This window comes from Mercenaria mercenaria, chromosome 10, assembly GCF_021730395.1.
Source record: "Mercenaria mercenaria strain notata chromosome 10, MADL_Memer_1, whole genome shotgun sequence".
NCBI classification, from domain to species: Eukaryota; Metazoa; Mollusca; class Bivalvia; order Venerida; family Veneridae; genus Mercenaria; species Mercenaria mercenaria.
In genome coordinates, this window is record NC_069370.1 from 17302071 (window position 1) to 17314829 (window position 12759).

General features: G+C 37.2%; 1 protein-coding gene across 1 annotated transcript in view; it reads right to left on the bottom strand.

The window, feature by feature from the left end:
- LOC123559752 (NK-tumor recognition protein-like) overlaps window positions 1–12759 on the bottom strand; it is a 36984-nt gene that overhangs the window by 2317 nt on the left and 21908 nt on the right. The window contains exons 12-19 of the mRNA XM_053516785.1: window positions 11730–12602; window positions 10136–10306; window positions 9648–9746; window positions 6668–6780; window positions 5962–6224; window positions 2756–2839; window positions 1777–1874; window positions 77–192 (exon numbers count right to left, since the gene is read on the bottom strand). Coding sequence (XP_053372760.1) covers window positions 77–192; window positions 1777–1874; window positions 2756–2839; window positions 5962–6224; window positions 6668–6780; window positions 9648–9746; window positions 10136–10306; window positions 11730–12602 — 1817 coding nt within the window. The remainder of the gene's footprint in view (window positions 1–76; window positions 193–1776; window positions 1875–2755; window positions 2840–5961; window positions 6225–6667; window positions 6781–9647; window positions 9747–10135; window positions 10307–11729; window positions 12603–12759) is intronic.

Consider the following 12759-nt stretch of genomic DNA (forward strand, 5'->3'; position numbering starts at 1 on the left):
ACAAGTTGAAATAACCCCAAAGACAGATTTTTTTTCAGTTTACCTAAAAAATGATCAATAAAAAACATGTACTTACCATCCGGCCTTGTTGGCGAGTCTGGATTATACCTGTCCACCTCAGCGACAGGCGGTTCAGGTTTAGCATCTGTCTTTTTTAGAGGCTCTGCACTGTCCCACCTACCTCGTTTTTTCCTATAAAGGCAAATAAACATAATAATGCTGATTTAATCAATGTAAAATGTAACCTGCATACAAACTGTTGGCATAGGAAATACCGATCAATATCATTGCACCTTTGTTTGTTTTGGTTTAACGCCGTTTTTCAACAGTATTTCAGTCATGTAAAGGCGGGCAGTTATCCTTACCAGTGTTCCTGGATTCTATACCAGTACAAATCTGTTCTCTGCAAGTAACTGCCAACTTCCCCACATGAATCAGAGGTGGAGGACTAATGATTTCAGACACACTGTCGTTTATCAAATAGTCATGGAGAACATACGCCCCACCTGAGGATCAAACTCACGACCCCGCGATCCGTAGACCAATGCTCTTACCTACTGAGCTATGTGGGCATGCCATTGCACCTTTACTAATCCTACCTGTTATGTATTACAAAAGTGCTTCTACTGAGACATTTTGATACAAGCAAAACTTTATAATTTGCACAGTAAAATATATACTGGTAATTCATTTTATCATCAGTTTATTAAAAATTAATTTTTTACCTTAAGTAAGCTGACAAAATCATACAAAGCGAGTTTTGAAGGTTATATCAAACACATATGAATAAATCCTAAATGTTTTTTTGTGCAAAGAGGTATGATATTGTGTCTTAAACCATTTTCATTTTCCAATCTATTGTGTAATTGCAAGGGAAGTAAACTAAATAGGTATCTCTGCATACAGTATGTACTGGTCTAAGGCAAGAGTTGTCATTCTTTGCAATCACAACTTTAAATATCAAAACTTATGTTATCTATATTAACAACTATCATAAAGTTCACATTTGTAAAATCATTTTTTGTAATTTCTAAGACTAAGAAATCAATTTCTAGATTTTATTTAACGTATTTCTATCCCTGAACATTTTAGGGTCTATCTGTATAATATTAGTAACACCAGCACAATTTACAGTATATATATGTGAACTTTCTACACTTAATATGTGGAGAAAATTCATGGTGCCTTCCAGACATTTTTCAGGAACAGTCTTCAAACAAGCAAGCAGGACTGATTGTGTTTCCAATCCATCACATAATACAAACTTATTGGGTCAGCTTAACCTGCCTAATTTCTAAAATGGACTGGTCTATCTTTCGATGTGGGCAGTACCATTTATTATTTAAAGGGGTATTCATTGAAAATTTACTAATTGGTTAGCTAACTGTTCAGACCAAGATGAGCCTGCACGGATGTGCAGACGCATCTTGGTTTGCACTGGTCGCACAGGCAGAATAACATGCTGCCAGTAGGCTTAAGGTTAATAGATAAGCTTGTTGATGATAATATAGGCAAAAGCTAAATTAACCCATACCACGCTAAATTTCTATACTGAACTTGTCCATTTTCAAATTTTGACAGTACCATTAACTGTTAAAAGGGGTGCTTACCAAAAAGATACTGACCCAGACTGAATAGCAAACAGTGCAGAGCATAGTCAGACTGCACGGATGTGCAGACTGATCATGACCTACACTGATCGCAGAGGCAGAACCAATCGTGTCCAGCATGGTAAGAGTTTAGCTAGTTAGGAACAATAATCAACCCTAATTTTACCTTGCTAATTCTGAAGCAGCTTCAGCAACTTCTGCAATCTTTGGTAACGGTGGTGTTTTCAGTGATGATCTGCTTGCTTCATCCATATCAACAGCCACCTTATAAAAATATACTTGGAATCAGTAATCAATTATAACAATAGTACATTAAGAATTGTAGGTCAATTTTTTCTAACACCATTTGTTTTGAAAAAAATCAGCTTGAATCATAATCATAAGTGCATTCAACAAAATTCAATCAGGCCCATCATTGTTTCACCCATTCTCCCTTGTCATGGGGAAAGTGTTGTAATACATGCAAACGCAAATGATGGCACAATAATACAATGTAAAAACACCATGCAATGACACAGTATCAATATTGCACTTTTGAAAATAGTTATCAAATCGTAGTATCACAACATCGCCTACTTGACCTCACATCTTATTATCACACTGTCTCCCTTACTAATCTATGGGGTGAAACCATGACGGTCCTATGTGTAGCCCGTATCATTCAGTTATTGTAGTTTATCACAATAAAATATGTGCTTATGTTAGCTTCTCTAAATAAACTAATTTAATATGTTTCGCTGAAGTTTAAGTCAGTTCGTCAAAATAAAGGTCATTTAGCAACTTCCTAGTTTTAACCCAGTTCAGGTTTGATCAAGAATATGGGTAGAACCAACAACTTTTAATACGCCATGCAAGAGCAGAAACTTTAACCTGCTGTATCTTTCATATTATAAATATAATGTCCAATACAGTTTGTTTTGGGTTTAACACCTTTTTCAACAGTATTTCAGTTATGTAATGATAGAAATACTATGTTCGTATTGTATCAAAGAACTGTTTGTTTGATAATGGGGATATTAAACAATAACTGTCCAAAAGTTCCCCTCTTTAGAATATGATTCTTACATATTATCTTTAGATAAACATCTAAAAATAAATTCCTTTACACAAACACAATACGGCTATTAATTGGGGAGTATACATACGCTTATTTTTGTAGGTGAAACGGGACTGTGGTCATCTTTGTCAATATCATCAGGATCTGGAGGTGGTTGCCACTTTATACGCTCCTGAAAAATATGTGTTCTCGATCATAAAATATAAACTTCTTTTCACAATGGCTTTAAAATAGGTGTGAAGTATGTTGTATAGCCAAAGGCCAATATGTGATACCCAATATGGAAGAATGAGGAAAATTTAACACACCCTCATGAGAACATGAGCACTGATAACTGAGGTCACTGTGAACTTGACCTTTGACCTGCTCATCCCTATTACTAAATGGGTCTTCTACTGACCACATGCAATCATTCTATTAGGGTCTGACAGTCTTAAGCTCAAGCATTCTCCAGCAACTTAACAGAAATAATTTTGAGGTATGGTGTCCTCGTACTTTCTCTTCTGACATTAAAATAATAGGGGTTTTCTTTTTTCTTTAGTTTTAACCTTAACCCTTACCATGCTAAATTTCTATTATGGACTGGTCCATCTTCCAATTTGGGCAGTCCCATTTATCATTTGAAGGGGTGTTTACTAAAAATTTACTGACTGAATAGCGAACAGTGCAGACCATGATCAGACTGCACGGATGTGCAGGCTGATCTTGGTCTGCACTGGTCGCAAAGGCAGAATCACTTGCCGCCAGCAGGCTAAGGGTTAAACCAACAAAATTATAGGTTTGCCCTTGCATGAATATTTCTTGAAGAGCAGGGACTCGGGTAGAACTTCCAACCTTCCGTAAGCTAGCTGGATGGCTTCCTCCTCTAAAGAATTCAATGCCCTGAACTAGGCTTGAACCAACATTGTTGAGGGGCAAAGGATTTGAAGTTAACGACCTTAACCACTTGGCCAAGGAGGCCCCTATAAGAGTTCTCTACTGACCACATGCAATCATCCTATTAAGTTTGATGGCCATAGTTCACATTCTATTTTAATAATGTTGTTTGCTCAACCTAGAAATATCTTGGTGTCATATCAACACCAACTAGAGATGCTTTTGAGAAAAGCGCATGTCTCCCACAACTGCCCCTCTGAAAAACAGTTTCTCTAGATGTTTTAGACGAGTGGATCCAATTAGATGGTCTGGATGAGTGGATCCAATCAGTAATTCAAGGGCCATAAATCAAAAGTGCCTGGGCGATTTGGCTAGTTATTGAACATGGGTAAGGTCTTATGGCCAAACACATTTTGTTCAAGTTTGGTGAAGATCGGATGAGAAATGTTCGACTTAGAGAGCGGACAAGAGTAAACAGACGGATTTTTTCGGTAATTCAAGGGCCGTAACTCTAAAATGCCTGGACCGATTTGGCTAGTTATCGATTTTGGCCGAAGTCTCATGGTCAAACATATTTTGTTCAAGTTTGGTGAAGATCGGATGAGAAATGTTTGATTAAGAATGCAGACATGAGAAACAAGAGCTGTCGGAGGACAGCAACGCTCGACTATTTAACAGCCTTGTCGCTTGAATGAATAAGAAAGTCGAAAAAGGGGCATAATTTAGTAAAAAAGTAAAATAGGGTTATGGAACCTGCATAGTGCTTATCAGCTCATGACAGTGGACAAGTGTATGAAGTTTCAATCCATTCCCATTAGTGGGTACTGAGATACCAGCTTACATATAAGAATTTAACCCAAAAACTCCTAAGTTGAAAAAGGGGCATAATTTTGTAAAATGAGTTATTGACCCTTTGCACTGCATGTCATATCATGACAGTGAACAAGTGTGTGAAGTTTCAATCCTTTCCCATTAGTGGATACTGAGATACCAGCTTACATACAAAAACTTAACCAAAAATTTCTATGTTGAAAAAGGGGCATAATTTTGTAAAAAAGCAAAATAAAGTTATGGGACCTGCTTTGTGCATGTCAGATCATGACAGTGAACAAGTGTGTGAAGTTTCAATCCATTCCCATTAGTGAGTACTGAGATACCAGCTTACATACAAAACCTTAACCAAAAAATTCTAAGTCGAAAAAAGGGGCATAATTTTGTGAAAAAACAAAATAGAGTTATGGAACCTGTGCAATGTAAGTCAGTTTATCACAGTAAATAAGTGTGTGAAGTTTCAATCCATTCCCACAAGTGGTTACTGAGATACCAGCTTACATACAAAACCTTAACCAAAAATTTCTAAGTCAAAAAAGGGGCATAATTTTGTAAAAAAGCAAAATAGAGTTATGGAACCTGTGCAATGTAAGTCCGTTTATCACAGTGAATAAGTGTGTGAAGTTTCAATCCATTCCCACAAGTGGTTGCTGAGATACCAGCTTACATACAAAAACTTAACCAAATCGGGACGCGGACGCAGACGCGGACGCGGACGCATGGGCGAGTCCAATAGCTCTACTATTCTATGAATAGTCGAGCTAAAAAGGCCAATTTTTTGATTATTCAAGGGCCATAACTCCAAAATGCCTGGACCGATTTGGCTAGTTAACGAACTTGGCCGAGGTCTCATTGTCAAACACATTTTCTTTAAGTTTGGTGAAGATTGGATGAGAATATTCGAATTAGAGTGCGGACAAGAGTAAAAAGACCGATTTTTGGTAATTCAAGGGCCATAACTCCAAAATGCCTGGACCGATTTGGCTAGTTATCGAACTTGGCCGAGGTCTTATGGTCAAACACATTTTGTTCAAGTTTGGTGAAAATCGGATGAGAAATGTTCGACTCAGAGTGCGGACAAGCTTTGTGACAGACAGACACACACACACACACACACAGACTGGAGTAAATCAATATGTCTCCCACACCACTGTGTGGTGGGAGACATAAATATGACACCAGTACTGATATCTCCAGATTAGTTGTTAAATAAGATTCACGCTTTCATTAAGAATCATGCTACTGTGAAACCATTAATATTCGTAGGGAACTAACTTTTGCAGATGTCACTGTCAAACCAATCCAGAAGATTGAAGATATAAAATTCCCATTCATTTTATTTGACATCACAAATTCACAACAACATGAAATAGCCATGTTTGCTTAAACCATGAAACTTTATAACCATAAAATTTAATGACTATACAGTATATAAGTATGAACTAATCACTTCTGCACACTATAAACAAACCTCATCCTGCATAGTGACACATCTTGTTTATTTCAATCTTATGAAATGTAAACAGGCAAAATAGAGCCTTTTGCATTCTGCATGTATATATAAATAATACACAATTTTATATCTACCTCAACTTTTTTCTTCTCTTTCTCTTTTCTTTGTTCTTCAGTTTCTGAATCACTGTTATCCAGTGACCTTGATCGTGACCTTGAAGAAACTGAACTTGACTTTGAACTCTCACTGCTCAATGACCTTGACCTCTTTGGTTTCCTTTTTTCAGTGACTTTGATTGGTCGAGCCGTGACGTTAGGGTCATCAAGGTGATACTGTATCTTCACAGGAAGTACATCAGATTTATTTTCCTGTTTTGGAGGAGAACCCGCGACTAGATCTATAAACAGATGAAAACAATTTGATCAATGGTGAAAACTTCAACAGGCACAGTTCCCAATCATGTCCTTTTATCTGAAGTTCTGCCTGTACATTTATGATATAAAGAAAGATGAACTAAGTCCACAACAATGCCAGAACTCCAGGGAAATTAATCGGACATGGATTATGGAAGTCCAAATAATATGTGCATATCCACTTCATGTTAATATTGTATACGAGGTTTCATTTTAGTGGGATGGAAATTGAAAGAAGAGTTGGTTTCATGATGTTCTGATACATTTGCAGTGTTCAAAGTCCATAAATGGCATTTAAAAAAAAAATTAACACTCAATACATTTATCCTCTGTGTTGTTGCAGTATACCATTGTAAATTTTCTAAACACTGTTGTGCATCATACCTAGAAGCATACAACAGAAGTAATACTTTAAAGTGCAAGTTACCTTTGACCTCAGAAACAGGTGACCTTAACATCTGATGGACGTCCATGTCTCCTGATGGGCCAGTAATACTACCACCTACATAGGGAGCAACAGGGGGGATAACTGTCTTATCACTGTAAGAAGAAAACACATCTCATTGATAAAGAAACAAAACTTAAAGCTGTTAATCGCAAAATTTTACAATAACAAGAGCATACAACAGCATTACTGATTTTATTTTTAAAGACCCGCTACAGAATATCTGTATTCTTTTGAGTCTCCTTTAAGCTAATTATACATGATTTGCACTGAAAAACTGAAGAAATACACTACCAAACTTTTTTCAAAGACCCACTACATAATATCGGTATTCTTTTGTGTTCAAATGATGATTATTATAAATAATCTGCAAAATAAATTCACTGCAACATTTAAAAGGCCAAAATTGGGGGCAGGGGGTTTACTATCTAAAGGTTTTATTAAATTAACGTAGCAGTATGCACAGTACTTGACATATTCCGTTCTAGGGCAAGGAACGCCTTATAGTAAGTTTATTTCATATGAACGTCATGGTCAAGCTTTTCATAACACTGAATGAATTTTTAGAATCTGACCATTATTGAAACAACAGCTGTCACAGGAGACAGCGAGCGCAACTTTTTCGATCCTGGATATGAAATGAGGCACTTCTAAGGAAGCTGGAGCTACCACTGGTGTGTTTAATAACTCCAGTGCAGATAACTATATTGGACAATAGTTTAAGTCTGAGTAAAATATATTAAGTAATAATAGAGATAGGCTGAAAGTGTACCATAATGAAAGTGTACCATAATGAGTGTACCATTAACATAAATTTTACTTACCATATAAAGGACATAATTCAACAAATATTTCTGGAAGAGTAATGCATTATGTGCCATAACTAAAGTCTGAATCAAATCCATTTAGTAGTTCAGTGAAATAAAGCAGATGTGCGAACATCTGTAACCTAAAGTTCAAAGCAAAAATGGGGAATTGGTGTCGGAATTATGGATCTGGTTTCATATGATGTGGGTGATAATGTTGAACAACTGTTTTCAGTCTGAATTATATCTTTGTCATCAGAGATATGGTGAAAAAGCAAAAACTACTAAAGTGAAATTCTATAGATAGAGATCATATTTCATTAAATATTTACACCATAAGTTATAAACCTTGCATCATATGATGTGGATGAGGATGAAGAACTATTGCAAGTTTGAAACCAATACATTAAGCAGTAACAAAGATTCAGAGCATGTTTATCAAATGCACTTTAAACTCAAGCTTCTTTTGAGAAAAGCACATGTCTCCCACAACTGCCTTATCACATGAATAGTTATGTATCCGAGTCACAGCACCAATACATGTATCACTGGCTTCTGTGTACAGAGTGATTTTCGGTAATTCAAGGGCCATAATTCTGAAGTGCCTGACCAGTTTGGCTGGTTACAGAACTTGGCCGAGGACTTATTGGAAAACACATTTTGTTTAAGTTTGGTGAAGGTCTGATAAGAAATGTTCGACTTTGAGCGAGGACAAGATTTGTGACAGACACACACACACAAACATACATACAGGAGTAAATCAATATGTCTCCCAAACCACCGTCAAGAGGGCATTTCATTAAGCATTAGTGAAAGAGTTATGGCCATTTTGTTATTTATTAAGATTGGATGAGAAATGTTTGACTTAAGAGTGTGGACAAGTGTGAACAGAACAAGTTTGGTAAGAGCGGATGAGAAATGTTTGACCTGGAGTGCGAAAAAGTGTGTACAAAGCAATTTTCGGTTATTAAAGAACCATTATTCTGAAGTGCCTGGGCCAATTTTGCTAGTTATTGAACTTGGCCGAGGACTTATTGGAAAACACATTTTGTTCAAGTTTGGTGAAGATCGGATGAGAAATGTTCAACTTAGAGTGCAGACAAGATCTGTGACAGACACATACACACACACACACACACACATACATAGCGGAGTAAATCAATATGTTTCCCACACCACTGTGTGGCGGGAGACATAATTCTAAGTAAAGAGGGCATTTCATTAAGCATTTGTGCAAGAGTTATGGCCATTTTGTTATTCATTGTAGGTGACGATATGGAACAACAATTATACATCTGAATCAAATCCATTCAGAAATAATACAGATAGAGTGAAACTGCATCAAAACTTCAACCTTAAATTTTAAGTAAAATGGGGACATAATTCATGAAATATTAGTTCAAGAGTCATAGCACTTGAGTCATATGATGTGGTTGATGACATGGAACAATGATTTAAAGTCTGAATCAAATCCCATCTGTAATAACAGAGATATAAGGAGAATGCATCAAAATTAGCCAGGGTAACAGACCTTGTGTTATATGATCAGAGCAATGATGTGAAACAATTATTTTAAATTTAAATCAAATCCAGTCAGAAATAAAACAAAGGCAGAGTGAAAGTGCACCAAAACTTAACAGAAACTCTTAGAGACATTTTTTCATGAAATATTGGTGCCAGATGTTATGGCCCTTACATCATACAATGTGGGTGATGATGAGGAACAATCATTTTTTTTTTTTTTTTTTTTTTATTTATTTATTTATTTTTTTTGATTAAACGTCGCACCGACACATGATAGGTCATATGGCGACTTTCCAGCTTTAATGGTGGAGGAAGACCCCAGGTGCTCCTCCGTGCATTATTTCATCACGAACGGGCACCTGAGTAGAACCACTGACCTTCCGTAAGCCAGCTGGATGGCTTCCTCACATGAAGAATTCAACGCCCCGAGTACAATCATTTTAAGTCTGAATCAAATCCATTCCATAATAACAAAGATAGTGTGAAAGTGAATCAAAGCATTGACCTGAAATTCTAAAAGGGAGCATTATTCATGAAGTATCTGTGCAGGACTTATGTACCTTGTCTAAGGGGCAACTATTTTAAGAGTGATATTTTACATACAGTAATAACGCTAAAAACAATAAACCTACTGTTTTTGTTGGTCAGCCTCTGGACCTTTTGGTTTCCAAGGTTTCTGTCCAGGTTTCCAGTGAGTTGGTGGAGGACTTTCAGACTTAATACGAGCCATTCTGTGCAATTAAAAAATAATGTAGAGACGCTGTTAGTAAAAGCATATGTATCCTTTACCACTTCATTGAAATTGTGTGATGAATGGACAATGGTGAAGAAATAATGGTGCATGACTGTAAACATAGTGAAATATAACTTTTCAAAGGCCAGTAACTCCCACTGAAAACATTCATCCAAAAGACTTGTATGATCTGTGCTAACTTCTACTGGAGACACCTCTGAAGAGAAAATACTCCATACTGGTGTTGTCCTACGGAGGCTTAACTGCGTCAGCCATTTTCTCCAGCAAAGACTGAAAGATGAGCTTATATAATCTTTACGGTAGAAACTATTATACATAATCAAGGCAAATGTGAGAATAATGATGCAATTTGAAATAACCCTTTACCTTGCAGCTTCTTCCAGCTTTTTCCTGTCAATTCCTCTATCTCTACGTGGCTCATTACGCCGCCTTCTATCCCGAGAAGTTGACCTTGACCTGTACCGATCCCTTGATCTTGACCGTGAGGAATGACTTGAAGATCTACGTTTAAAGCCATACTTTGCAGATGGTTGGTCTCTGTAAGATATAACTGTCAGCTATTAATTACGGAATTAGTCTAAATAAATTAAAACTTAAATCTGTATTTCATACATGTAGCACACAGGTGCCCACTGTTACTTATCAGTGCCTGCCTATTGTAAGACAGTGAACAGCCATCAGATAATAATTGAGCTGCACCATGAGAAAACCAACATAGTGTGTTTGCGGCCACATGGATCCAGACCAGCCTGCGCATCTGCGCAGTCTGGTCAGGATCAATGCTGTTCGCTTTCCAACCCTATTGCAATTAGAGAAACTGTTAGTGAACAGCATGGATCCTGACCAGACTGCGCCGATCCCAGGCTGGTTTGGATCCATGCTGGTCGCAAATGCACTATGTTGGTTTTCTCATGGCGCAGCACGTATGATTTCTAGAAGCTGCATTAGCAGCTTTCATTATAATCTTTACTAATCTAAGCGACATAAGCTTGGTACTGACCGAAATCTGAAATAAACCCTGATGCACATCTTCTCATGTGGAATAATATTCCTAAGAATTTCATGAATAGGTAAAATACTTTTGGGAATATGATGTGACACATGCTTTGTCGGCTGGACAGACAGATGAATCAGGGCCAAAAAAAAATCTATTTAAAAGGGCATGGTGGAAAATCATCAGATCAGAACCAACTTTAAGCTTGATCTTAGATCCTCAACATACACCTTCAAACCAAAAGTTAGTTAAATCTATGTATGCATCTCAAAACTGTGTGGAAAATAACACTAAAGTGTGTAAGGAACATATTTAAACAGTATCATTCAACAGGAATTAAATTAAATACTGACAGCTGCATCTACTGCAAAAAGATTTTGCAATCTTTTTACAAAGATCAATGGACTGACATTCAAATAAAACATACAGTGTATAAAAACAAACTTATTAACAGGCCTTGACACTAACTTTTTTCAGTGGTGTCCCAGAGGGTCCCCTACCTGTAGAATTACAATACAAGGGATTCCTCCAGTTTGAAAGAATGAAAATGCACACAATCAAAACTCATATTAAAATATTCATCCTCCATTCTTGCTTCAAATTTAATTCAGCAACAGTCTATATGCTTTATTTTTAATAAACTGATATAGGTGGCTGCTGAATTTAAATTGAAGACAGAAAAGCAACTAATACAACCTAACATTTAGCAGTTATTGCAACATGAAAACAACATAGGTTTCATATTTTTTGGTTGAATATTCTGTTAGAATTAAGAAATCTGTGAATGCGATTCGGTATTCAATGTGGCTGTTACACTGTCATTGAAAATAGGTATCCTGGAGGAACACCTAGCTTTGAATAACGGGTGTTACTTGCTGGAATTTGAGATCCTCGGGATCCCGAAACACTGTTAATGTCAAGCCCTATTATACAAATTCAGATAGTTAAAAGTTAGTGCAATGTTACCTTATTCTCCTAGGTTTGATATCTCTGGACCTTGACCTACTTCTAGAACTACTTGATGATCTTTTACGTCTTCCTTCCCTGGAGCTTGATCTTGATTTTCTGGTTGGTTTCCTAGCAGGTGACCTTGATCTCTTTAACCTCACAGGTGACCTTGAAGGTGATTTCTTTGACCTGACAGGTGAAGGTGAATGACGTTTTCTCACTGGTGACTTTGACCAAGCTCGTTTTGCCCTTACTGGAGAAACAGAAGATGATCTTCTACGTCTACCTGGAGATTTTGACCTTTTACCTTTACTCCGCTGAGGCAGTTCAGGTGACGACGAAGACGAATGCGACTGCCGGCGCCTCTGCTTCACTACAGGTGCTTTTTTCGAATCTGCCTTTTTAATTTCATCACGTTTACTTGATACAGTGATTTTACGTCTTGGTTCACTTTCAGATGAACTAGATCTTGCATGTTTCTTTCTTTTGGGAGCTTCCTCTTCAGATTCTGATTCAGATGACTCAGACCGTCGAGCCTGCTGAGTTTTACGAGGTGGAGACTCTTTCCTCATCTGCATCTGTCTTTTAGATCGTGATGCTAGCGCTTCTCTACGTAACTTCTCTGTCTCCGATTCAGAATCGTTCTCATCAACATCTCGTTTCGCACCACTCTGCTGATCATGTATTTCACCTTCCTCGGAAGAAGAATCTGTTTCTTGGCGACGTCTGCTCGGCAACCTTTCCTCCTCAGACTGTCGTTTCCGGATCCTATCTCTCAGATCAATCTTTTCTGATTCACGATTGTTAGCCTGACCAACATCAACGCCATTTCTTTGTGAAACGTCCACATCAGAACTTTCAGCGCTACTGCCTCTTCTAGACCTCTTACTCCTGGAAATGAAAACATCCTTGTGCAGTTTTTCTATATAAGTAATCTAACAGCATTCTCAATTGTACAACTACCACCAGCAAATCTCATTTAGGATGTTTAAAAGCTTACAAAGACAGCATAATTTGTATTTGTGAGGTATGCAATATACCACTTTGG